This window comes from Sporothrix schenckii (assembly GCF_000961545.1).
Source record: "Sporothrix schenckii 1099-18 chromosome Unknown Cont44, whole genome shotgun sequence".
NCBI lineage: Eukaryota > Fungi > Ascomycota > Sordariomycetes > Ophiostomatales > Ophiostomataceae > Sporothrix > Sporothrix schenckii.
The window spans coordinates 4,210,365-4,236,762 of NW_015971145.1; the positions used below are offsets into that span (position 1 = coordinate 4,210,365).

At 55.9% G+C, this 26,398-nt stretch overlaps 7 protein-coding genes across 7 annotated transcripts; 3 read left to right on the forward strand and 4 right to left on the reverse strand.

The window, feature by feature from the left end:
- Nucleotides 1-2,691: 2,691 nt before the first annotated feature.
- On the forward strand, nt 2,692-4,524 carry SPSK_08906 (seryl-tRNA synthetase; the record flags this gene model as incomplete). Its single annotated transcript, XM_016735492.1, has 1 exon — nt 2,692-4,524. The coding sequence occupies one exon, from the start codon at nt 2,692-2,694 to the stop codon at nt 4,522-4,524; it is 1,833 nt and encodes a 610-aa protein (XP_016588084.1).
- Nucleotides 4,525-4,981: 457 nt separating this feature from the next.
- SPSK_08267 (uncharacterized protein) lies at nt 4,982-11,827 on the reverse strand (the record flags this gene model as incomplete). Its single annotated transcript, XM_016734872.1, has 2 exons — nt 4,982-11,480; nt 11,727-11,827. The coding sequence occupies 2 exons, from the start codon at nt 11,825-11,827 to the stop codon at nt 4,982-4,984; spliced, it is 6,600 nt and encodes a 2,199-aa protein (XP_016588085.1).
- Nucleotides 11,828-12,963: 1,136 nt separating this feature from the next.
- Nucleotides 12,964-14,234, reverse strand: SPSK_09325 (uncharacterized protein; the record flags this gene model as incomplete). The annotated part of the gene is made up of 5 exons (XM_016735899.1): nt 12,964-13,305; nt 13,410-13,835; nt 13,904-13,945; nt 14,035-14,072; nt 14,174-14,234. The coding sequence occupies 5 exons, from the start codon at nt 14,232-14,234 to the stop codon at nt 12,964-12,966; spliced, it is 909 nt and encodes a 302-aa protein (XP_016588086.1).
- Nucleotides 14,235-15,267: 1,033 nt separating this feature from the next.
- On the reverse strand, nt 15,268-19,404 carry SPSK_08326 (cleavage and polyadenylation specificity factor subunit 3; the record flags this gene model as incomplete). Its single annotated transcript, XM_016734927.1, has 8 exons — nt 15,268-15,752; nt 15,824-16,637; nt 16,700-17,834; nt 18,236-18,333; nt 18,399-18,560; nt 18,613-18,842; nt 18,903-18,988; nt 19,139-19,404. The coding sequence occupies 8 exons, from the start codon at nt 19,402-19,404 to the stop codon at nt 15,268-15,270; spliced, it is 3,276 nt and encodes a 1,091-aa protein (XP_016588087.1).
- A 167-nt stretch (nt 19,405-19,571) lies between these two features.
- Nucleotides 19,572-21,797, forward strand: SPSK_08695 (uncharacterized protein; the record flags this gene model as incomplete). The annotated part of the gene is made up of 2 exons (XM_016735283.1): nt 19,572-20,994; nt 21,100-21,797. 2 exons carry the CDS (start codon nt 19,572-19,574, stop codon nt 21,795-21,797), a joined length of 2,121 nt encoding a protein of 706 aa, XP_016588088.1.
- A 627-nt stretch (nt 21,798-22,424) lies between these two features.
- SPSK_09442 (hydrolase nit2) lies at nt 22,425-23,579 on the forward strand (the record flags this gene model as incomplete). Its single annotated transcript, XM_016736014.1, has 3 exons — nt 22,425-22,436; nt 22,504-23,447; nt 23,513-23,579. The coding sequence occupies 3 exons, from the start codon at nt 22,425-22,427 to the stop codon at nt 23,577-23,579; spliced, it is 1,023 nt and encodes a 340-aa protein (XP_016588089.1).
- A 438-nt stretch (nt 23,580-24,017) lies between these two features.
- Nucleotides 24,018-25,355, reverse strand: SPSK_09283 (calcium binding protein 39; the record flags this gene model as incomplete). Its single annotated transcript, XM_016735859.1, has 3 exons — nt 24,018-24,482; nt 24,572-25,213; nt 25,245-25,355. 3 exons carry the CDS (start codon nt 25,353-25,355, stop codon nt 24,018-24,020), a joined length of 1,218 nt encoding a protein of 405 aa, XP_016588090.1.
- Between the last annotated feature and the right edge of the window lie 1,043 nt (nt 25,356-26,398).

The window sequence follows — 26,398 nt, forward strand, 5'->3', positions numbered from 1 at the left end:
CGCGTTTCAGAATGCGTAAAGCACGACCAGAGGAATGCCAAAAAGTAAGGGCAAAACGAGAGGAGCCAGAAGGGTGTTTGGCTGGGCTCGCTTGGCTTGGGTCCCAGAGGCGAAACAGGCGAAAAAGGAAGGGTCTCCACTGCTGTTGCCAAATACGACGTACGGGATCCGTTTGAACGTGGTAAACAACAGGAACGCAGGAGCGTCCTGCAGTGGCTTAGCGGATAGCGGGCAGTGGAGACCCGAGGCCCACTACTGCCCAGGTTTCGAGTGTTCGCGCCTGCCCAGTCTCCACTGACGACCAAGAAAAGAAACTTCTTTTGGCTGTTGTGTGCCTGTGGACGTGGCTCAACTGGCAGCCGCAGTGAACATGAAGGAAGGAGCATTGCAGGCAGGAATTAGGGCCTCAGGGGTGCAATGCCTTCGCATGGCGCTCGTGTCTGCGCGAATGGCAGCGCCGCAATTTGTTTCAAACAAAACATCAACACATGCAATCCTGAAGGCTTCGAGCGGTTTGTTATTTCTTTGACTTGGACCCTGAAGCGGCTGGCCCCTGTCCGGTTGGCCAATCTGGCTGCTCCCGTCGACCCTGGCGAACGGGCTGTTGGGCAAAATTGCCTCGTTATTAGTTTCTTTATTTTCTCTTTTCTTCTTTCTCGTATCCCAGCCGCACTCTGCATTTGCCTAGACCTGCGACGGACGTTTCAGTGGCTTGTTGGAGCCGTTGGTGGTTCCTGGCGCTCTGTTGTCCGCTAAAACTCTATGTCGACCATGACGTTCCCAAGGTGGCAAAGAGGATAGAAAGGGACAAACATTGACAACAGAACACAAAACAACACAAGTGACAATTTACTGACTATGTCAAAAATACCAAGCCGAGCCGAAGGTAAACGTAAGCACAAGGAAACAAAAAAACCGTCGGCTCTTCGACTCTCTCGATCGTTACATATAATGACGTCGTACTCGAGAAAGGGTCGAGATTCAGGGATTGCCGAGCCCATGTAACTCAGTGGCAATTTTGTGATTAGTATTTTCCATCCATAGTCGGCCGGTACGAACGTACGTCGTACGACGTAGACGAGTTGTCGAAGGTTGTGCTTGTGCGTGCACACCGTTTCTCTTGTCTGTCCTATCGCCATGTCACGTTCATCGTGCCTCGTGTGTTGATGTTGTGTCTTTGAAGACGCGCGATTTACCTAGTTTCGATTAAATTTACAGATGCACAATTTCCTGCACGACATGCCAACTTACTTCGTACACTGTGTCGTTGAAGGATCCTCAAGACATAATCGGACAGCGCCGATCAATGGTCTAAGGAAAACGGCTGCGGGATGACAAGAACTGCCAAGACCAGTCACCTTTCAGAGTCGTTTACCGGAGCCGTCCTCCGTGACCAAAAAAACCGCTGATAGTTGTTCGACGTACGACAGAGTGGTGCTCAAACGCGGGTCATGTACCCCTGTATATGATCGGCCCCTCCATCAACGTGATTTCTTACTTTTCTCGCTCTCTCTTACGTCCGTCTCCGGAGGTGTTTTGGTGGCACAGGCACCGAGTGCGACGCAGCGAAGTTTCTGTTCTGGGAAAGCAACCTCAGCATTGGGATTTATTAGAGCGCTGCATTAGCAAATGCAACCTCCTCTTTGACGTGCCATCGTTCGATGAGAGGATCAGCACTGTAAAAGGGAAGACATAACAAAATGATGGAATAATCGGAGCAACACCGATCGTAGCGATCCCAGCCATCAACGCAAATCGAGGGTTGGATGGGTCAATCATATGCTTTGTCGAAATTCTGACGTGGTCTGCAATCCCCGCCTCGAAACGCCGTCGCGGCAGCTGCTGCACGAAGACTTGGTCAAAGCCTGTTCAACTTGCAGAAGCGACAGGGACAACGCAGGGAGTTGGATGCGTCAGTCACTGGAGATGGTGCAAGCCTCAGATTTAGGGGCAAAGGGAGCTAGGAGAACTCGTTGTATTTCGTACTGAATGTGACTGGCAAAATTGCTCTTTCTCGTCCACATCCTTTTGTGCGTCTCCAGTTTGTTCAATCCAGCAAAAAGGAGGCGCACAGGGCGGCGTGCGTACTTATGACGATGCCGCTGGATGGTGAAAAGGCAGTCTTATAATAGATGCAAAATACACTGCGTTAGATACTGCCTTTTGACAAGTCCCTCCCAGATTTTAAAGCGCGGCAGGCCACCGACATCGTCAATGGATGTGGGCACCTTTTAGAGTAATGGCGCTGGACGTCCTCTGTATTCAGAGAACAAGTCTTTGAACGGCTGCGTCGACGTTGATTCGAAATTCACTCGTTTTTCGTCTTGTAAAGCGACCGAGTAGAATGCTCCGTTCGATGCAGAAAAGGTGAACGGACGTGAATGAGGTTTGCGTTGATTGGTTCATATTGTCCTCCAGCACATGGTGGGGCCAAAACGGCAGGCACGCGACGTGCCATCAGTGGTGGTACCATTTGTGTGGTCCAAGCTCAGAAATGCACCTTCCCTAAAACGTTCCAATTGGAGCTTCCACTTTGTAGCGTGACATCACGAAAACTTTTGAGCTTCAGACGACCGACGACGAGACGACGTCTCACGACTGTCAAGCCTGCACGTCCTATTTGGCACTCGACAGGGAACTCCCTCTGTCATTGCCAACACCGCAACCAAATCTACCATGCGATTCGTCTCAATGCCGTGTCTTCGTGGTCTGCCATCAACAGCCCACTTCCGGGCGACGGCTTCGGCTTCGGCGTCGACCACGCGGCCAATTACAACACACCTCCTCCGCCGCTGCTACTCTTCAGAATCCCCAGCCCCAGATGCGCCGGAAACACCAGCAGGTGCCCCGCCGGCACACCCAGCACAGCCGTTGCCGCCACAAGGGCCCCAGCCCACAATCGACCTCAAACACATCCGCTTCCATGCCGAGCAATACTCGCAAAACTGCGTGCGCCGCAACTATGCCGCCATGGCCGGCTACCCGGCTCGCATTGTCGATGTCCACCAGAAGCTGCAGCAGATGAAAAAGGACAACGCGGCCCTGCGCCAGTCCGCCAACCGCATACGCCGGCAAATGATGGTGCCCAAGGACGAAGCGACCTTGGAGCGAGAGGCTGTAAAGAATCACTATGAAGACGCGCGGTTGTCGGAAACAGGTGCCGGCATGGCCATCGACCGCAGTGACAAGCTCAACACCAGTCGCGAGGACCTCATCGAGGAGGCCCGCAAGCTCAAGCAGGAGCTGGCAGCCGCCAAGGCCATTGAGACGACCCTCAGCGACGAGATGGAGAGCCTCGCCCTTGCCCTTCCCAACCTGACGAGCAGCGAGACGCCGGATCGTGAGCAGACTGTCCTCAGCTACATCAACTGTGACGGCGAGACAGGCGCGGGCGAGCGAAGCGAAGGACGCGAACAAACCGGGGCCGGTGCTGGTAAGCCGACCAACGAGTTTGGCACCCCGTCGCCGTCCATCGTCTTCAAGTCAACAGCCGACACGTGGCGCTCCCACGCCGACATTGGCACCGAGATAGGCATCCTCGAGTTCCCCGCCGCCGCCGCCGCATCCGGCTGGGGCTGGTACTACCTGCTAGGTGACGGCGCGCGCCTCGAGCAGGCTCTTGTCCAGTACGCCCTGAATGTGGCTCATCGCCACGGCTGGCAGACCGTGTCACCGCCCAGCATTGTGCGTAACGGCATTGCCGCTGCGTGTGGTTTCCAGCCGCGCGACCAGGGCGGCGAGCAGCAGACATACACGCTCGAGGGTCTGCCACTGAGCCTGGCCGCAACCGCCGAGATCCCGCTCGCAGCTCTGTACGCCGACACCACCATTGATGTGGCCTCGGAGAAGCCCCTGCGCCGCGCCGCTGTCTCCCGCTGTTACCGCGCCGAGGCTGGTTCGCGTGGCACCAGCACCAAGGGCCTCTACCGCGTGCACGAGTTCACAAAGGTCGAGATGTTTGCATGGACGGCGCCCGGCCTCGACGACGCCACCGACACGTTCAACGAGCTCGTCGACGTGCAAACCGAGATCCTGTCAAGCCTTGGCCTGCCGTGCCGTGTGTTGGAGATGCCGGCCACAGACCTGGGTGCATCCGCATACCGGAAAATCGACATTGAGGCCTTCTTCCCCGGCCGCATCCGCGCGCCCAAGGCAGCAAGTGGTGGCCAGTACGACTACAACCCCGGCTGGGGCGAGGTGACGTCAGCAAGCATCTGTACAGACTACCAGACGCGGCGACTGGCGACCCGCACGCGAATCAGCACTGAAAAAGGCCGCCAGCTGTCTTACCCTTGGACGCTGAACGGTACAGCACTTGCTGTGCCGCGTACTATGGCCGCGATCCTTGAGAACGGCTGGGACGAGTCGACCAAGACGGTCGCCATCCCCGAGTGCCTTTGGCCGTGGATGGATGGTCAGGAACGACTCGGAAAGCCGGAGGATCTGGCAAAGCTGGCGCCCAAAGAGCCAGAGGAGCCAAAGGAGCCGAAAGAGGTGAATAAGGCGAAAGAGTTGGAAGAATAGCGTAACGATGTAATGCAAAAGGACATAACCGCTTTCACGATGTGCTTGTTTGAATAAGAGACGCATTGAACTCGAAAATTTCACAAAGAAAACACCAGACCAGGCGTAAGATGAACAAAAGAAAGCTCCAAAAGGGAAATGCGCATATAGCAGCAAGTAGCAAGGTAGGTGAATGGTGAATAGCAGTGAAGCAAAAATAGGTACAAAAACCAATATCGAAAGTAGCAAACGAAACCGCAGCTGAAAACCCAATCAAGTCGCAATATCATGAAGCTCCATCATCATCCAAAGAAAGTGAATACAAAAAAAGAAAAAGAAAACAGCCATCGTTCTCACCGTGCACGATCTTCACCCCGATCTCACAATCTTCGGCCAAAACGTACCAAACCGCCATCCTGAGAAAATACACATGCTCAAGAACAGAAAACGTCTTCCCACTCAATGCTCGAAACACCTTTTACAGCTCACTGCCGTAAAGCACCATCCCGCCCGGCGGTGCAGAGCTGAGCTCACTGCTTGTCCACTGGCTCATCACATCGTTGTCGTCCTCATCACCCGAATAAAACTCGCCAGTCTCGCTTTGTGAGTCGCCCGTCACCACTGATACGCCGACACTGGACCGTCGCAGTGTTCCCGCTTCGCTGCGCTTATCATCGGCCTTGTTATCGTCGTCATCGTCGTCGCAGCAGTCATCGAAATCATCGGCACCTGCTCGTCTGTAGGGGACGATGGCGGCACTGATTTCTTCGACTCGCGGTGTGCTGTACTCGACAGACTCGTGCTCGTCGTCATCCCCGTCCGGCGTGTCTCGGTCGTTCTCTTCGTCGCTTTCCTTGAGAGGAGCGTTCTCCTTATCCATTTCCAGGCCACCGTAGCCCTTAGCTGGGAGCCGCCCGCCCCAGCTACTCTTTCGGAGGCCGCCCGCACCGCCGACATTGGCACGCACGCTGTTGCTGCGCTTGATGCTGCCGCTCGACATGCTGCTATTGATCTGGCTCAGGGACAGGATTCTCCGGGAACCATTGGGCCCGCCATTGGCTGCGACACCGAGAGGCGAGTTGGTCGGGAAGGGATTGCGCTTGGCCGACATGGCCATGTTAAAGGCGGAACGCGGTTTGGTTTCGGCCGGAACGGCTCTTGCGGCTCTAGGCATACTGTTGCTATCGCTCGAAGGCGGGCCTTCCTTCTTGGATGGCACAACACGCTTGCGGCTCATAGCCTCGCGTCCCTTGTTTGCCTTTGCCATGAGAAGTACCCGGGAGTGATCCATGACGCCCTCCAGGATGCGCCGCTCTAGGCCCTGGGCGCGTGCGTCCATTTCGTGCAGCTCCTCGCGGCGAAGGTGAAGCGCCGTTTCCAGGGACGAGACGTCGGCCGCCAGCCGGACCTTGTTGCGCTGGAAGGCCTCTTGTTCAGCACGCAGGCTTGCAACGCTGTCCTTCAGTCTCCGTTCCTCTTCGCGAAGAGCCGCCACACTGGACTCGGCCTCCTCCTTCTCAACCTGGCGGCGCTCAAGGGCAATAACGGTTTCTTGCAGCGTCCGCTCACGGTCTTCATGGTCGTCGGAAATCCGCTGTGTTTGCGTGGACATGTACTGTGCGAGGTCGGCCGCAGTGCGCATCACCTGCTGATGAACCTTTTCGAGCGTTTCGAGCTGAGACAGAGTCCGATCAGCCTTGTCGTCAGCGACACGTGAATGGCTCACAAGCTCGTCCAGCTGGTCGAGTTTCTCTAGTTTCTCCAGCTTCTCAAGCTGCTCTAGACTGTCGAGCTTGGCATACGCATCCTGGGCCATCTGGGTATGATTGACAATCTTGTCAATCTTCTCGTGTTGGGAGTCAAAGGCACGTCCAGCCAGCTGAGTCAGATCGACAATCTGGTCAAGCTTCACCAGCTTCTCGAGGTTGCCAAGGGCCTGGCTTGTCGTTTCGGCCTGTGCAACAAGGTAGTCCATCTTTTCAAGCTTCTCCAACTTCTCAAGCTTTTCAAGCTGGCCCAGCTGGTCGCGCTGCTCACCCAGGGCCTTGTCGGTGTCCTCAGAGTGCTCCACCAGTCTGTCGAGCTTCGTAAGTGCCTGGCCGACCGCGAGCGTGTGGTCGACGAGAGCATCCATTTTGTCGAGTTTAGTGAAGGCGTCGGTTGCCCTGTCGGTCTGACCCACAAGTTTGTCGAGCTTCTCTTGCATGGACGTGTCATCGTACTTCTCGGAGGGTGCTAGCAGCGGCATCTCCGGAGGCTTGGCTTCGATGATCTTCTCTTGGATCGACGTTGTTGACGACTTGGAGTGTTCAAAGTGCTCACTGACGACCAGCAAGACGTCTTTGATCGCCTCCAGAATCTTTGGCTGGTACTCGGTGACATGGCCCTGGACGCCCTGGACAGCGTCAATGGCCTGTTGCACATGGTCGCGGGTCTGCTGGTGCTCAGCCTTGTCATCCGAGTGGTTCTCTTCCGCCTTGCTAACCATATCATCAACGCGTTCGAAAACAGTCTTGGATGCCTCCTCCATCTTCTCCAGCGACTCAGTGACAGCCGAGCCAAGTGTGTCAATAAGAAGCTTCAACTCGTCTGCGATGACCTTTGTGCCAACCACAGCAGCCTCCAGCTCGACATCGCGGCCCTCGTTCACCCGCATACGATCGTCGGAAATCGACTGGAAGTCATCAAATTTGGCGACAAGCTCACCGATACGGTCGTCAATCTTGGCCTCGAGGGCGTCGGTTGTCTGCTGGAACCGCTCGTCCGTCTCCAGCTTGGCACCGACGACTCCAGCTCGCGACTCCTCGAACTCGTTCCGCATCGTCTCGTACAGGTCGTTCAGGTCGGAGCTGTTGCGACCGATTGTGTCACTAAGAGAATCGAGAATCTTGCCAACCGACTCAATGCCGAGAACGCCGTCTTCAAGGCGGTTCTTGACAGTCTCATTCAGTGCCTCAAGGAAGTTTTTGACATCCCGGACACGCTCACCAACGCCAACGATCTCAGCCTGGCACTCTTCGGATGCCTTGGCTGCGACGCTGGAGTCCATCTCGAGCTGGCTCCGCACATCGCGCACAATCACAGCCAGACTCAGGAGGTCATCCTTGGATGGCAGACCAGTGCTGTCGTCAGCCTGGGACATACGCTCAACAGCAGACTTGACCTGCAGACAGGCCAGAGAAACTGCCTCCACGTCGGACTTGGTGACTCTCTCCGGATCATCAAACTGCTTTTCGTGGCGCTCCTTCATCTCATCGAAGCCATTGGCCACTTGGGCGACAAGCGACTCCACCAAGTTGATATCCTCGCGCGACGAAAGACCGTCCATCTGGGTCTTGAGATCAAGCAAGTTGTGCTTGGTATCCAGAATAAGCGTTTCGATGGTGTCGATATGGTCTTTGCGCACGTACTGATTGCTGTCAATGAGATCGTCCAGGCGCGCTTTGGTGTTGCGGAGAATTGTCTCAATGGCCTCCACATCCTCGCGGGAGGCGGCATCAGTAGAGGGCCGCGGCGCAGGAGCGTCCTCGGATGCAGAGAAGGCCGAAGCAGGGACTTCCCGGCTAGCCAGTCCAGTAACAGACTCGTGGATCGAATGGAGCTTGGACTCCATCTGCGTTATCTTCTCCTTCCACTCTGCATCCCGTTCCGTGGTAAGGGCAGACGACGGGTCTTCGTCGGATGTGGTGGTGATGTCACGGTTGGTCGTTTGCTTGCTTTGTGAAGCGTCGATGACGTCGACCTTGGTGCGCAGCTGTGTAATGAGCATCTCGAGATTCTTGATGTCGTCGTGTCTCAGCATATCGGCAGGAACCAGTGCCGTGTTGTTAGCCTCAACGGTGGAAACAGCATTGTTGTTCTGGTCCCGCAGACCGTCAATATCGGTGCGAACATCACTGAGACCGGACTTGAGCGCATCCAGAATCTCGTCATTGGCGGTAAGATCGGCAGGTTTATTGCCGAGTCTGTCGATGCTAATCCGCAGGTCGGAAAGGCCCTCTTGAATAGCGTCGAGAACTTCCGACGTGCTGTTGACATGTCGATTGCTGATCTCGTTGCGAAGGAGGTTGACGCCCTCCTGGAGCGCCTCGAGAACCTCCCGGTTATTAGCAGGAGCCGCAGCAGACGGGACCGGAATGGCAGGGACAAGCGAAGTGTTGACTGTATCCCGAAGAGATTCAATCTCCTCCCTGAGCATATCTTTTGCGCCGTCCGAGGCCTTGGAGACCAGGTTCGAGATCTCGTCGCGGAAAACATCCAAGGTCCGAATAAGGCCCTCGGAGAAATCTTGATGTGTGACGGCAGCAGCGACCTTATCAACATAAGTCTCAAGATCACAGCGTAGCTTCTCGAGGCCATCTCTGGTCGCATCCAAGACCTGCTCGGTGTCGCGACCGTTGGCAGCAACATTCTGCTTCGCCTCGTCGGAGACAGCCTTGAACTCTTCGCGCATGAACGTCATGATTTCGTGGAGGCGTGAAACAATCTCGTCGCTGTTTTCGGAGGGGCTCATTGAAATTAGGTCACGATTCGACTGCGGGAAGTCGAAGCTATTGAGGCCCTGCTTAACGGCGTCAACCATATCCTCCTTGCTAATCTCAGCCCCCATGGCAGACGGAGCAACGGGGAACTCGAATTCCTCGAGACACTCGCGCACAGCCTCAAGGACCTCGTCACGAGACATGCCGCTGGAAGGCATCTGAGGCGGGACAAAATGGGCAAGGCCCTCGACAACAGCCTTGAACACTTCTTCACGAGTAGCACCAGCGGGCTGGCCGTTGCGGGGGACATAATCGCGGAGGCCCTGCTTCAGACAAGTCAGGACCTCGTCACGCTCGAGGCCAATTTGCTGAACCTCGATCTCAGGCTTGTATGTCTCCCAGGCGTCTTTAACCGCCGCAATAATATCGTCGCGACTCAACTCTGGCCGATTGAGCTTGTTCGCCTGCGAGTCTTTCAGGGCAGCACGCATCGAGTTGTAAACTTCTTGGTAGTCAACAGCCGGAACGGCTTCGGCAGCAGCCGCCGCAATGGTGGCAGCAGACGCAGCCGACTGGCGGCGGTGTTCACGCATGAGGTTGTTCATGTGCTGCTTGAGTTCGGAAAGGCCCTCCTCGACCACCTTGGCCATTTCGGCTTGCGTGGCAGCTGACGGTTTGCCTTCGTCCTTGGCGCGGACCTCGACTTCGTCCAAACGACGGCCAATCTCACGGCCCATACCCAGAACCTCGCCACGAAGCTCTCGGACCAGGGCCTTAACTTCGGCCGTGAGACCACCACCCTGGGCAACACTGTCCTTGACCGTCTTGATGATGTTGAGAACATCGTTGTTGATCCCATTATTGACGCCAGTGGCAGGCGCAGACGAGCGACGCTGTTCGATTGCCGAGGTGCTCGCACTTTGAAGAAGGCGTTCCGCGCGTTGGGTCATTGGACCTTTGCGGTTGTACTCGATCTCACGCTGAGAGTTGACAGGCTCGTCGTCAAAGCTATAGTTGCGGGGCCGGCTAGGACCAGAAGCAGCAGGAACAATAGACTGCTCCTGGCGCTCCTTGACAAACTGCAGGAGCTCCTCAAGCTTAGCGGCCGACACCATGCCCGAGAGCTTCTCGATGACTTCAGAGAGTCTGCTCATGAGAAGGTCCTGTCCTTCCTTTGTGCCCATTTCGCGTACAATACGTTCCAGCATAGAAATGGTGTTAGGCCCATCCGCCGCATAGAGAGACGGCGTGCTCATGGACTCACGGTCGAGAGATGCAGCAAAGCTGTTGGGAGATGGAATCCGGGGAAGCGAGAAGGGACGCACAGACCTAGATAAAGGCGAGGTAGCGTGAGGCTGGCCATGCGGCTTGTTGTCGATCATGAAGGGGCCACCAGGGTGTGAGTCGCGAGACCGAGTGGATGCCACTTCACTCGCGTTGGTGATAAGTTCGCGAAGGCTCTTGCGGATGTCCTCGTCTCTGGCATTAGTCGCCTCCTTGAGGCTGAGTAGATCGGTAGCATTGTCCCTGCTTCGCCGGCTCAGTGCGGACATCTCCTTCTGCAGGGATGTAGCAATGTTGGTAAGGCTCATGATTTGCTTAGACAAATGCTCCATTGGCATATGTGGCTGCTTGACTACGGTCATAGCCATGCTGTTGTTGTTGTTGTTGTTGTTGTTGCTGCTGCTGTTCCCACTGCGGCTCTTAGCACCGCCTGCCGACCTGTTGTTTGAGACAATTGTGAGGGGAGCCTGGTCAGGAGCAGGAGCGGTCTCCAGCTGTGCAGTTGGCTGTTGCGGTGGGGGCTGCGGCAGCTGCTGTGTGGACGAGGGTGGCAAGGGAAGCGGTGCTCCCGGCTCGCGTTCTCTCTGGCTCGGGTTGGATGCGGCCATGCTGTGCAAAGCGAGCATGGTCGCCGACTGGGGCGGAGTGTTCTCGCCCAGGATGCTCTGCTGTGGCCGCCGGACGATGGGCCGCACAATGGGCGTCAGGCTAGGACCCGGACCAGGGTTGACGTTGATCGGCTGTTTGTCGTCTGATAGAAAGGGGTCAGTCCGGTTCTTGAGCGGTGTCGAAGGTAGACCGATAAGGGCGGTCTTCTCGGGCGACCGCGGCGTCGTGCTGTTGGGGTCACGGCTGGTGTTGCTGTTCGCGCCGCCGGTCTCAATCATCAAACTGAGATCGCGAACTGTGTTGGGCTGCAGTGACTGCATGCGCCGGTGGGATTGTGAGCGCGGTGCGGAACTGGAAGAGGAGTTTGTGGAGATGGAGCTGGTGTGCGAGAGGGAGCCGCGAGGCGTGCGTTCGGGTGAGGCGTCGCCGATGCGCTTAGCGAGAGCGTTGGACACGAGAGCGCTCTCGCGGGCCTTCTCGGTGAGCGCGGCGTGGGCTGACTGGATGTTCGTCGAGGTGCCTGGCCGAGAGGTACCGACACTCGGCGACTGCGGGTTCAGAGGCAGCGGCGGTGGTGCCCGCTCGGGATCCGAACTGTCCCACCTGTTTTTGCGTTTCTGTGTCAGTCGACGCCAAACGACCGCCATATCTGGGGAGAGGGAAGGGAGATTAAGAGAAGCTCATTGAGAATACGGGGAGAAGTATAAGACTATCTAACGCGTTTGTTTGTGGCCAGATGCAAAGCCACATAACGAAGTACGCGAGGCAGCAGACACTGTCTGAACGTGCATACACAAAAGAACGCAAAAGAAAGCAAAAGGCAAGGAGGCGGATAGCAATCACACGCACATGGGAATGAAAGAACGGCCATGATCAGACGACGATGAATGCTGGTGTCTGAGCACACGTTCCGGGTCCCAGAGAGCGACGTCGCGCTCGATGGGAGGCATTGTTGTGGGCGCCGTTACGGGCGAGAGACGAGGCCGCACAGCTCGTTAGGAGAAGGTAGGTAACTTGACTGGAATGGCGCACGTTGCAGAAAGGGGAGGAGATGCGTGGCGGGAGGAATGTTGACGATAGTTCTGAGAGGGCGAAAAGTACAAGAAAATATTCGGGATCAGCGCTGGTTTGCCGTTGCCTGCCTTCCAGGATGATTTCAATACTCTCGGGAAGGACAAAATATCGGCGTAAAAGATAAGAAACTGGGCGAACTGGAAACAAAACTTGAGAACGCAGGAGTTCTCGAAAAGGGCGATAAAAGAGCGTAGTATAGAAAAGCAATGGCCAGAGCCTTCTGGGTGAGAACGGCGGAGGATATATCGCAAGGTCTATCGCACCTGCCCGAACCAAACTTTGCGTACACAGCTATTGACTGACAATGCAAACAAAGGAAGGCACGGGGGGGTTCGTCATTGCAGGGAAGGAGGTGGCAGCACTGCTCGCACGGCCAGCCGTTGCGTGGATCAAAACAGCGTGCTGGGATAAACAAATGGCCCCACTCGCTGCTGGGGCAACCACGACCGCCACAGACAAATTAAAGTGGGTCGTTTAAGACGTCTTCAATATGTCTGCAAAATTCCATATTGTTGAGCACGCAGAATCCTTCTTGACAACGCAGACAACCAGTTCAACGTCACACAGCTCGATTGCTACATTGGCAAGGTCGTCGAAAGGCTGGCCGTTTAGTACATACATTTGCGTCCAGCATCTGATGAATCCGGGTCTACAACACCCTTCAGACAACGGCACACGGACATCGGATTAATTAAGGAACGCGTCTTTTCCAAACGATTCCGTCCTTCTTTTTTGCCCACTCAATCAATTCACGGAGATGTTCTATGGCCGAAAACAAGGCAGAAAAATTAAGAGACAAAAAACACATGCCAGGGTTATTTTAACACACAAAACGCCATCCATCCAAGACTACCCTTCTCCCGCGAAGAGACTGTTGCCCGCCCAAAAGAGATAGTTTCTTTTTGTACAACGTAAACCCGATCTCGCGCGTCGTCACAGCCGCTTGTGATTCTTTATATTTTCAGTTCGCCCTCGGTTATCTGCGCTTGGCTTGCATCACGCGTCAGGCCTCTTACCGCTTCAGAGCGGTGTCGAAGGCCGGGATGAGCGTTTGCGCCAGCCAGAAGGAGAAGACCAATTTGGGACCCGTCATCAGCAGCTTGGGGACAAGGCCCTTGAAGAAGCTAGAGAAACCCTCGTGGCGGGCCATGTTGGTCAGAATGCGGAAGCCGCTCTCGGGATTCTCAAAGTTGCGGTTCTGGATACGGGTCTTGATGACGTCGAGCGGCGCAGAGACAACCAGTGACGCGGAAGCACCGGCAATCGAGGCAACAAAGTTCTGGAACCAGGTGGCCTTGTTGTAGTCCTGCAGCTTGAACAAAAACTCCTTGGCGAACGCAGAACCACCGAAGAGCTAGTGGGAACGTCAGCACGTGCCCGCAGAAGACAGACAGAAAATGCAGGCGGAGAATCGACAAAATATCAAAAAGTACATGAAACGTGGGGGCAGCAACGTACAGCAAAAGAACCCGGCGCGTTGCGGGCAGCCGTCCAGCCCCAGCCACGGTACAGGCCGAAGCCCTCGTCACGGATGATGCGCAGCACACCGCGGCCACGGAATGCCTCGGGGTTCGTCTGGCGCTTGATCTTGAGAACGTCGAGGGGCAACAGCACGATCTCACCAATGCCGATCAGACTGCCAGCAGTGGAGTGCATGATGGCCTTGCCGGTCTTGGCACCGAATGCCTTCTCAAAGTTCTTGCCGTAGTGCTCGGAGAGGTAGTCGCGAGCAACGGGTTGGCCACCGTACTTGTATATCCGCTGCAGGACCTTGTAGCCGGCAGCGTAGCCCAGGCCGGGGAAGAGAGACACGAACTTGCGACCGAAGGGGGCGGCGGCCTTGTCCTTGAAGATGACCTTGTTGAGCTGCGCATAGTTGACAATCTTGAGGAAGAGCACGTGTTAGTCCGAAAGTCCGGCGCATGGGCATCATTCATAATGGCGTCGCATACCTTGCCCTCGTTGCTCATCAGGCGCTTGGCGATCGTGTCAACCTGTTGTCGCAGAAATGTTAGAAAAGCTGGTATGTACGGGGAAAACCGCATCGCGCCTCATGTGCCGCCGTCTTGCGGGGTCAACCTACCGGGTGGAAGACAGCAAGCTCAGCGATACCAGCCGATCCTATAGATTTGCACACCGCCAGTCAGCCTCAGTTGCGTCTTCGTATTGTACCCCCAATACAAGCCATTGCTGCTTGTCCATTGCCGTTTGTGGTCGCATACCGGAGCCCAGCAGACGAGCCAGGTTAGACTCCTTCTGAACACCGCCCGCAGGAGGAGACATTGCGTATGGTGGATGTGTGAGGCGTCGGGAAGTGGCGAGGTCGATGAGGTTGAGGAGGAAAGTCTAGGAGGAAAGTCGAGGAGGGCGGAGAGATGGTCGCAGCTGGACGCGGCGTCTTGTTGATCAAACCGCCGATTTGTCGTGAAAGTCACACTTGCGTCGGCGATTCTCGGAAAAATCCAGGGTCATACGAAGTAAAGTCGAGGATTAAAGCATTTCTCGCAAGACCGGGACGACGACTCAAAAAAATTTCCCCAGCGAAAATGGCGTGTGAAAATGACTAGCGTTATCGGACCGTGGGCTGGCTCGGCTTGTACCTGGCCAGCACCTGGGAAGGTGCGGCCTGCTGGGAAAAGTGGCCCTAAAAGTTGACAGGAAGGACCAATCAGCCCGGCCAGGTCCCTTGTGCCTTCCTTGTGCCTTCCATGTGCGACGCCTTCCTCCCATCTGGCTCTGAGGTGGGGCAGTCATTCGCAAGATGAATTACTGTCATTCGCTAGCTGCGACAAAGCTATCTATATAAACTGCGGCCGCTGCAAAAACCTTTCTCTCGTCAATAAGCCAAGGACGGACACCTTTATTCCATTAATATTTTTTGTATTTACTCGTAATAATACTAGCCATGATCACAAAATCACTCCAATTTGTTGCCTGCATAGTCTTATATTTTGTAACAGTTTTTAAACTTTATTTATAAACAAAAATAATTGTTAAAAAATGACCTCGAAATTCGACGCATGTATTGTTTTTATTTTATATTTTCTTGTTCTTTTTCTTCACCTTCTCCCGCCATTTGATATTCTCGTTCAATACCTAAACCACTAATCAAAAAACACCCTTCATGGTTTATTGTCTTTTGAGATTGAAATGTGGTCGTTGCCAAATGCGAAAAAATACGAGTCCCAACCAGTAAACGCAAATAAACACAAAACATTGTGACAAAATACGCCTTGAAAACGAACGCCGGCGTCTTTCCTTCTTTCCTTAAAGTAACATGGGACAGTCGCCCTTCACTCCTTTTCGTTTCATTCGTCTACCGCCACAGCGGTGCTGTCACCTCCACAGCACGCTCGACAACAGCGCGCACGCGCTCAGCAAATACTCGCTGGGCGCAGTCAATTTCCAGATCATCAAGCCAGACCTTGGCCTCCATCTTGTCGACCTTGACCAAGACGCCCGGGACCGGGATGCCGGCGGCGTGCAGCCGCTCTAGCTCGCGACGAACGCGTTCTTGGCGTTTTTCGTCAACAACATTGGCATCTTGACCGCCTTCGGCAGCTTCCTCTTCACCATTTGTGATCTCCTTGACGGCCCCTCCATCCTCGTCTTCTCGCACTCGTGGCTCGGCGATGGGCGATACGTTGTCGGCACCAAATTGGGCCTCCAGGAACATGCAAAGGCGGCTGAACTGCTCCTCAGGCGTAATATGAGCGTGCAGGTTGCGCACAGGGAGAACATGATGTTCATGATCATGTGCGTCGTGATCGTGGCTGTGAGAATGCCCATTCTTGCCGGATTCTAAATGTGTTAGCAATAATGTGACCCATATGAAGCGGAGACGTTGTTTCTCTCAAGGCCGCAGGACGTACGCTTCACGGCAGCCGGGCTGCTTTCAACGGAAAAGAGGACAGCCATGACAGCGTCGGCGATGCCGTCATTGAGCAGATTGCCCTCCCATTCTAGCTCGATCTCGCCGCTTGCATAATACCGCACAGACACGCATCCCATTACGAGGTACGCGGCGACCAGCTTGTTGATTTCCTCATCAGCCGCCTCCTCGTTGTCCCCATCCTCGTCGTCTTCCTCGTTGTCGTACAGCTTGTCGTCTTCCATGTCCTCATCCTCTCCATCGTCGTTGGACTTCTTGGCCGTGTCCGATTCCGAATTTGTGGCGCCATTGCTGACAATCTTCTTCGTAGCTTTGCCATTCTGCTGCAGCTGCTTGACGCCCTTCTGCTTGTGCATCTCGGGCAGCTCCTCGATGGCGCCAAACGTACCCTCGAGCGCCCAGCGGATGAGGTCAATACCGGCCGCACTCAACGTGAGGCGCTGTCGGCAGACAATGGTCGTTGTCGTCAAGCCTGCATACTCCTGCAAGTCTTCCGGCGCCATGAACGACAATTTAAAGTCGTTCTGGACGAGCACGCCTGTGATAATGGGTCCTGATGACCGGTCTTGGTCTGCATCCTGTTGTTGAGCTGGGCTGATTTGCGTCGGCGGGGTCACTGTCGCCAGCTTGCCGACGACCTTGGCAATCTTGTCCGTCTTGAACGGGATGCGCAGCTCCTCGCAGTTGCGCGGGCTGAACACCTTCATCTTATCCTTCTCTGCCTTGCCCGAGTTGAGGGACAGCAGCTTGGACTTGAGTCTCATCATGTTGTGCTGTTCGCCATGGACAAGAATCTGGGCAACAAGTTGTCAGTGAATATAACAGTCATTAGAATGCAGCACAAAGGAGTACCTACCACCACCGGAGCGTTCACCTCCTCGATGAACTCGCGGTTTTCTGTGCCGTCGACATGCGCAGCAAAAGAGTACTCCTGAACACTGCACCGCCGCGGAATCAAAACCTTTTCCGAGTCTGCGCCCGGCGCCCGGCGGTTGGCGCCCGTCAGGTTGCGTGACATAACGGCCTGGATGTGCTCGGGCTCCTGCATGATTTGCTTCGCCATGGTGCCTTCAACACTGTAGCCCGTGATGATCACGCCGTTCTTGTCGCTGGGTGCCCACCGCTCGAGCAGCTCGCGACTGACACCGTTCTGCAGCATACCAGGGCTTGCGAGCATGACACAGCCGCCAATGTCCTCAAAGCGGTCAAGGCTCTTGAGCGACCGAATGAAGCGGAAATCCCATGGGCCACCGCCACCCGCAGTATTTCCCGAGGCCTCGGCCTCCCGTGCACGCTCAGCATACAGACGCTTGATGTTGTCGTTCATGGCGCCCGTGTACGTCTGGTACACGACCATGCACTTCTTGGCGAGATTGCTCGCATAGTAGATGGGGAAGTTTTGGAAATCAGGATGTTTGCTCCAGTACTCGTCGAGAATGAGTAGCAGCTCCTGCGCACGGCCGAGAGCAAATACAGGCATTAGTACGCGGCCCCCACGGTTGAGGATGCCCGTGATGGACTTCATCAGCGCCTGTTCACGCTCAAGACGAGGCACGTGCGATGCTATGCCGTACGTGGACTCGGTGATGAGCACATCAATCTTGACGCCTTTGGGAACCTCGGCAGAGACCAAGTGCCGATCCAGCTCGCGCGAGTAGTCGCCTGTGAAGAAGATCTTCAAGCCGGCAATCTCGACGAGGAACATGGCGGCGCCGAGAACATGGCCGGCCGGATACGGCGTGATACGGATGCCCGAGACTGTATGTGTTGTGTGATAGTCGATGGCCTCGATTTGGCGAAATGTGCTGAGATGGTCCTGCTCGGTGTAGACTAGCTGTGTTGTCGGATTCGACGATGTGTTACCCACGCGAACACTGTCTTGGATAAGCCACTTGTAGATGGCCTTGGTCGGGTGTGTCATGAAGACGCGGCCACGGAAATTTGTCTTTGCCAGCACATAAGGTAACGAGGCGGCGTGGTCGATGTGGAAACTTGTGACATGCTGTTAGCATAGGCGGATCTAGGATAGAGGCTCACGATTTACTAAATGAAGCGGAGGAGACAAGAGACAAAGCCGTGTGCAACAAAACAGACTCGATTGTATTGATAACTGCATACTAAGCGGCTTCTTGAATATACACACACATGAAACCGAGTGCCCAAAACCCAGCAATTGCACGTCACCGCAGGACTACTGCGGCGGAAACCAAATAAATTGAAGTCCTTCTACCGCCTAGGGTATGATGACTGCCTGTGTTATGGCTGATGTGTAGACCCTTGGGATTCCGGTTCGGCGACACAGGGACAAAGTCTTCTCCGGTTCCTCGATGCAGAGACAGACTGGTACTCTGACAGAAATGGCAACAAAATATACACGCAGGTGTGGGCTTACTGGCTGATGAGAAGAACGTCGACGGTGCTGAGATCAAAGTCGTCGAAGAATGGGAGCGATGCGAGGCCATCGTAGGCAGGGTGCTGGCCAGCGTCGAGCTATATGCTTGATCAGAGACTAAGCTCAAACGAAAGATGCCCTTCAGTGCAATGAGATGACATACCATGACTGTCTTGCCCTTGTACTGGATGATATGGCAGGACCGGCCAACTTCATTGCCACCGCCGAGACACAGGAACATCAGTTCGTCGGACGGGTCGACAGGCTCTTCGGGCGCAGCGCCCATCGCCGCAGCCTTGCGCTTGGAAGCCATCGGAACGAAGTGCTATGTTAATAGTGCAGCGCAAAGACTGTACGCGCAAGACTGTACGCGCAACAAGGTCGCGAATACGACCGACGTCGTTCAAGCTCGACAGCGTTTCGATATTTCGAAATCGCTCGGCTGCTTCGAAACGGCTATTATCGATACAAAACGTTTGAGCCCAAAGGCTCACTGAAACTGCCGGTCGGCACTCGGCATCCGGACAGGCAAGCGGCCGGAGACGTCGGCGGGTGTCAAGGGAACTTGGAGAATGCGAGATGTTGGAGTGCATGACAATGCTTGGACCTGCAACGGTGAGCTTTTGGCACTAGAGCCGATGCAGCTCATCCTGGCGCGCGTACGAACCATTATGGGAAGGCGCGCCTCGCGACTTCGCTAGCACTGTGCCGGCACGTCGTTTTTCCGCCCCGGGCTCAGTCTCTTGGTGTGACCTGTCACGTGTGTCACAGAACGCGACCGACAATTAGCGCCGCGGTCCTTCCCAGAGGTGTTCGTTTGCTTTCGCAGAGGCGAGAGGCAAAACCAATAACCTCTTCTTCGGCATCCATCCACACTCCCTGCTCTCGACAACGCCTACGCACCACGCCGGCATCACTACGAACGTGCGCTCGATCTGCCTCTCATATTGCATCTTGCGCTGCCACCGCCGACTTGTTTCTGTCGCGCTTTCGACGACTGCGAGTGCGGCGCGTGTCCCGCTGAACGCTGCTGTCTCAGCTTTTCGACACTTGCAACTGGCCTCGTGGACGATCTGGATGGGCGTTCCAGCCGGCTGCACAACTCTGGGCGGCTCGACAGGCCTCGCTGTCTGCCGGGTGGCGGCGGTTGCATCGCTTTTGTGAAGCATTTCCATCAGCAACCCATCGAACTCGCTTCTACGTCTACGCTGCCATCAATAATCGGCAATTCGGACGACCACATTTACGCCCCTCCCACGAGATCCCATTCCCCCCATCACTGATTTCTCACTGCAACGCAACCTTGGCGGGATTTCCTACTCCGTGTTGTATTGTCATGGCTCAACCGCAACCTCAGGTCCCTCAAAGGACCTTCTCCCCAACCTCCCAACTAAGCCCGTCCCCTGCTCCTCATCCTGCGGCGTTTTCGGGGCAGCCAGCTTCAAAAAAGACACAGCTCTCTCCCGCACCATCGCCAACCGGTCTCGTGCAGTCGCCCTCGGGCATTTTCTCTCCTGTCGGGGCGAACGGCGGCCCGCACAGCAACAACAGCCCTGCGACGCCGTCAACGCCAAATTCCCTAGCTTCGCCATTAGCACTTCCTTCATCCAACGCCCACCCGGCGAACGCGCCACTCTCCATGCCTCTCCCTACCCCAGCACTCCCCACCTCCGCCGCAGCTTCTCCGATGCCGATGCCCTCTCCGCTGCCAGCCGCCGGCCAGGCAAACAACGCGTCAAACGGCTACTCGCCTCACAAATCCCAAATGCCGTCAGGTTCGCCTGCACCTCAGATCGTGTCCCCGAAACCAGCCCAGACACCGACACCACCGACGCCATCAGGTCCCCCGACGCCATCGGGGCCTCCATTCCCGCAGGCGACGCCGGGCATGCCAAGTGGCGGCGCTGGCCCTACGAACGGAAACCACTTTGTACCGATTGCTGCAACCCCAACCGTACAGACATCGGCAGGCGGCGCTATGGGCCCACCTTCGAAGCCACCGACAAAGGAATACCAGTACGATGTCGACGACTCGCTGGCCGGCACCGGTATCGATCTCCGACAAGAAGAGCAGTTTCAGGCCGACTATTTTGCGGGCACGTTCCGGCCAGAGGCACGGACGGGATTCCCTGCAAATACACCGGGACCGCGAGGCTCGTTTTATGGCTCTCTGTCTGCAAACCAGCCGGCCGAGACGGTTGACGAAGCAAATCAGCGGATATTTGAGGTGGAAGCTGCAAAGCACGCATGGACCGACGCAGCACGGGCTTTGGCATCGTCGCGGAGCAATGCGCTGCAGAACCGGTTCCTTGATTTCGGCGCTGTGTTCTTACGGGCCGAGAAGATTGCCAACGAGTACGGCATTGGTGTGGTTATGGATCCCAAAGTGCCACCAGTGACGACCGGACGGGCGCGGCAGGAGGCCGAGTTTCCCAAGCCATATGTGACGGTCAATACCAAAAAGGGGCCGGACGGCGTGTCGCTTGTCTCGACAACGGCGGCGTTTATTCCGGAGGATACATTCCTTGCAGACCAGCTGGCGCTGCTGTCTCTTGCCGCCAAGCATCGGATTCGGGAGCTGCTGGAGGATGCGAACAAGGTGGCAGAAACGCGCCAGACCACGTCCCACGGCGTTGTTCCGGACGAGTGGCTGGAGGCCGCGGCACCTCTTCCGTCGGCTACCGCTGCGGCAGAAGCGGCAGTCGCCTCCAAGGATGGCGACGCGATCATGACTGACGCGGACAAGAGCTCCTTGAAGCGTAAGTATTTTTCGTTTTCCTTTTTGTGTGCGAGAGAGAAAGGACAATGGCGCAGATGCGCATTGGAGCGTCAATGTGTATATGATGTATTCTAACAATCGGAAGGCACCCTCGAAGTGGACGACAAGACGGACCTGGGCGGTGTCGCGAAAAAGATTGCTGCCGGCAATACTCTCATCCAGAGCTTGCGCATTGTTAGCAAGGCCGAGCGTAGCTTCGAGGAGCAGCGGCTGCTTAAGCGTCAGAAGCGCGAGGGTAAGAAAACGGACTCGGCCACGCCATCTACGCCGATTGCGCACCGCACAGCCACGCCTGGAACGCCAGGGTCTGTTGCGCCGGAGCCCGACAAAGCGCCGACAAAGAAGGAGCTCAAGAAGAACGCAGCTGCCAAGGTCGCCGAGCAAAACGACACACTCAGTGCCAACCGCACAAGTATGGCCTTCTTGGGCGGCCGCAAGAAGCAGTACTCGTGGCTGTCCGGCGGTGCTGGCGCATCGCCCAAGCGTGGTCTAGGCGGCGGCGGCGGCGGCAGCGGTGGTGCAGGAGGTGCAGGAGGCTCTGGCGGCGCTGGAGGCAGCGGTGCCAACACGCCTGGCCGGAAGTCTAGTGAACCCGCTATGTTGACTGCGGAGGCGAGAACAAAATGGGGCTCGTGGCGCGAGGACGGCATCAAGGGCAAAGACATCCAACTGCGCGACTTGGTGGTCGTCCTCGAGGCAGATGGTCGGGAGGTGGCGGCACTGCAGACGGCATATGACAAGCTGGACGGCGTGCCTCTGCCGCCGCCGAAGCCGGCACCATGAGCGGCAGTATTGTGCTTTTTTCGTAAACCTTTTAACACAACATCTGTCACAACATTGCCACAACATCTCTCAAACAGACTCTATACGGATCTTCTTATCCGCTCAAAGATACTGCACAAAAGAAGGGGGAGATAAAGGACGGCAATGGGGCCTTGTTCTGCCGCCTTGTCTCTCAGATTTTGCTTTTGGGTTTCCCTTTACGTTCTATACATCTTCGGGGAGTACGGCGTGTGTCATGTGTAATGGCAGATACTCGATCATTTTGTCAATGTTTCTGCGGCTTTTGTCACTTGGGCTCATCAAAAGGGGTTTTTTACTCCCCCGTCTTCGTCTCAGTTTCCTTATATAGGTCATCTTTAGAGGGAGCGACGACTTTATTTGTAATCATACCTTTTATTTTACCTGTAGTTTGCATTCTCGACGTGGACCTGGATGCTGTGATTCGCGTTTCGTTGTAGCTGTCTGTCCGTTGTGGCTGCAAAAATGATGCAATCGGGTCCCGCCAAGCTCGTCTAAGCTTTATCTCCGTTATGGCCCGCGCCGCTTAGATAGCATTGCCCCTACCGCAAGACGACATCCTGCGTCACAACTGAAACAAACATCGAGTCGAGCCAGAGTCTTTTCATAATGGCGATTGCTGTACGTAACTTCTTCTCTGTCGCCCATACACCAACAATCGCCAGTCTAACACACCTCGCAACTCCAGGCCATCGGCCAGATCTGTTCCACGGCCTCCGTGGCCCACAACCTCGAGCAGTGCGTCAGCCTTGTCTGTCGAGCTGCCGCCGCCGGGGCCAAAGTGCTCTTTTTGCCCGAGGCATCTGACTACATTGCCACATCTCCGGAGCAAGCCCTGGCTCTCGCGCAGCCGGTGGACGAGTCGCCCTTTGTGCTCGGCCTGCAGTCGGCTGCCGCCCAGCACGGTGTGGCCGTGCATGTGGGCATCCACGTGCCAGTGGCCGTGACTGCCTCCGCGGCCGGATCGAATGCGGTGATGCCGACTGTTGTACAAACCGGCGAAGCATCTTCGACGACAGCAGCAGCAAGCGCTGGCAGAAAGCTGCTCAACCGCACCATCTACATTGACCCGGCCGGCCGCGTCGCGCCTTATGGCAACTACGACAAGCTGCACCTCTTTGACTATGCGGCTGCGGGTCTGCGCGAAAGCGCCCAGACACAGGCCGGCACGGCCCTGCTCCCGCCGTACACGACACCCCTCGGTCGCCTGGGCAGCCTGACGTGCTTTGACCTGCGGTTCCCGGAGCCGGCCATTGCTCTCGCACACTACGCCCAGCCCGCACCGGCGCACATTATCACGTACCCATCGGCGTTTACGGTGCCGACGGGCCGTGCGCATTGGGAGGTGCTGCTGCGAGCGCGGGCCATTGAGAGCCAGTGCTACATCATTGCGGCGGCGCAGGTCGGCCGGCACAATGCCAAGCGCGTGAGCTACGGGCGCAGCCTGGCCGTGGATCCGTGGGGCAAAGTGCTGTGCCGGCTCGGCGGCGTGGTGGGCGGCGACGATGAGAACGCGACGGGCCCGGATGTGGGCAATGCCGACGAGGGTGCAGAGGGCCAGCTGGGGCTGGTGGACATCGACCTGTCCGTGTGGGAGAGCGTGCGGGAGCGGCTGCCGCTGGTCCGACGAACGTGAGTACTTTGAGCCACTGATTGTGAAGGTTGGTTCTGTCAATGGCTTGCTAACAATGCGACAGGGACGTCTACCCGGCGCTGGACTTGGTCAAGGATGGCGAAACAGAAGGGAGAGAGGCGGAGCATTGATGATATGTATTCGCTAGTTGGCGCAGGCCTAGATACACAAACAAAACTGTCCAAAGCACGGCCTCAAATAACCGCGCGCTTGCAAACAATCTCGTACAATTTGCTGCTGTAAAAACGGGACGGAGATGCGGCTCGAAGAAGCATTCTGTATGCTTTCACAAGCTCGATTTGTAATCGTCTACTTGCACCTTTTCCCACTTCTCTAACTCTCCTTCTCTCTCTTTTCACTCTCTTTTCTCTCCCTCTTCCTCCACATTCAGTCCCATGTTCCCAAACGCCGGCGCCAAACAGTATGCAATATAAGAATGTAAACCGAAGCAAAAATAAATGCCAGAATAGAATATGATGACAAAACAACAAATAATAGCGGTCAACGTCGCGCATATCTTTTTACTACCGCCCATAGACGGCAATTGTCGGCTCCCCTTGCTGCGGCACCTAGCGTTGCGGCGGAACGGGCTTGGGCGGCATGTTGCGGATTTGCTTGATGAGGAACTCGCGCTCGTCAATAAACTGCTCATCTTCAGTTCGCTCCTCGAGGAAGTGTGACAGAAACGTGAGAAGCTTGTCCCGGTTCATGATCAGGATCTTCTGGACGGCGACCGACTTGTGGGGGTTGGCGACAAACACCTTGAACACGTGGAAGCCCTCGTACTGGACCATCTTGCGGTCGTCGCGCAGCAGGTTCATGCAGATCTTGAGGTGCTCGCCCGAGTCGACGTACCGCGTCATGACTGTGTAGTTGGAGCGGTCCAGCAGCACCTCGCCAAGCAGCTTGATAGACTGGCGCTTGGTGACGTAGCTGTGGGACTGCACGAGGGTGGTGTTGTAGCGGCTGAAGAAGAGGTCGAAGTTGATGCTGAGGTAGCGCGGCACAAGTTCCTTGTGCCTAGTAAGAAGTTCCTAGGGACAGGGGGTTTTGGATTAGCTGTGACAAAGACCCATGTATGGCAATGAGCAACAAAAACGCAGCGAAGAAGACAGAAACATACCCGAAGGGTGTTGAATGCATCGGCGGCCACCTCGAACGAACTCGTGTCGATCCACTTGAAGAACTGCCAGAAAATGCCGCGGCCACTCTGCACGCGGTTAAACGCAATCTTGGACACGCCGCCGGCGCTCGAGCCGCTGTTGGGGTCGTCGTCTGCGTCGTCGTACAGCACTACGGCCGCGGCAGCCTCGTGCTTGAGCACCTCACGCAATATCGACCCGGCGGTCGTGGCGCTCTCCTTGTGGTCGTAGCCACGGCACAGGGCAATGAGCACAGATGGCGCGTGGTTGCTCACAAAGTCGACGGCGAGCGGCGCCGGCTGCTGGTTGTTCTGCGGGTCAGAGGCGACCGGGTAGTTGCTCGGCGGTCGGTAGCGGAAGACGAATGAGAAGATGACCTGCGCGTCCTTGCGCGACTCAAAGGGTAGCAAGTGCAGGATCTGGGGTAGCAGGCAGAGCACCTGCTCGTCCACAATGCCGTGCACGAGTTGGTAGACCTGCTCGGGGCTGGACTCGGCATCAGGTGTGCCTTGGAGGATGGCCTTCATCTGGCCAAGACATTTCGGCAGCGGCTCGTCCACCTGGTAAGATGACGGAGGACGGTCAGCATAGGCTTGGTAGGCCGGAAGTCTGGAGTCTAGAGTCTGGAATCGGTGCTTTGGTTTCGTCCCCTACCTTTATCTCTGGGTTCTTGGCGACGTCGATGCGGGACAGCAGGTCGTATGTCTGCCGCGCCAGCTCGGCCGCATTTGTGCGGCTGCGCCCGCGATTGAAGAAAAACGACATTGGAAGACGCACAGGCTATGGCACTGGCGACGGTGAGGACCGGATCGAAGCAGAGTCCGGTTCGTCAGAGTCAAGATCGAGCGACGACGGTGAAGCGATCGCGGCGCAAGAACAGACTCTCAGAAATGGCGGTCGCCTGCGGGCATTGAGGATGTCGGATGTCGTCAACTGGATGCGCGTTCCAGGACAGGACAGGCGGAATAAAAGGGGCGTGCTGTGCTGGATCGTGGGATCGCAATCGGGGTGAAAGCGTTGGTGCCACTATTTACATCACACTATTGTTTGTTGTTGCTATTGCCAGAACGTCTATCCCCCTGCTTGGGCCGCTTTGGGCAGTCGCAGCAACCGCCCGCACCACCTAGCCGGAGGTGGAGTGGGGTGCGCGTGGTCTATTTACTGACCGAACGAGACCCCTGCAGTGTTCGCTATCGCTGTTACAACGGGTTAATTGGAGGGTAGTTGTGGGGACTGCAGCACGAGGCACACAGGGGCCTCTTAGCGCGTTTGACATGTGGTGCAAAAGGGTAAGGTGCATGATGTGGCATCGGATAGTGCGATATATATACTGTTTATAGAGATATTCGATTGGGGCAGGACCGCATCGACATTGTGAGTGTGTACGGACATGGACGAATATGAACTACATAGCAGAAAGAAGTGCAATCAACTTCGCCTCATTCTGATACATTCGGTACATGTATCACAATACGTTCGTGCGATAATGTAGATATATGTAGCCTAGTAGAGGTCTGTTGGTGTCCCAGGTGGTGGTTGTTATCAAATTCGTTAAATCGACTTGCTGCTCCCACGATGCAAAAGGAGCATCTGCCACAAGAGGCGTCCGCATGCGCGAATGCGTGTAGACTCCATGTCAATCAATAAACGTTGCGTCCATGGCATCGTGGATCGTGGCATTCTTCCCGGATCGGGCCTCTCCATGGGCCACCGCTCACTTCTGCCGTAGTCGGCACAGCACGCCTGGAGACCTTCTTGGCATGCTTCTAACATATATTCGTGCCCAGAAAGAGTCTTTCGCCCGTCGA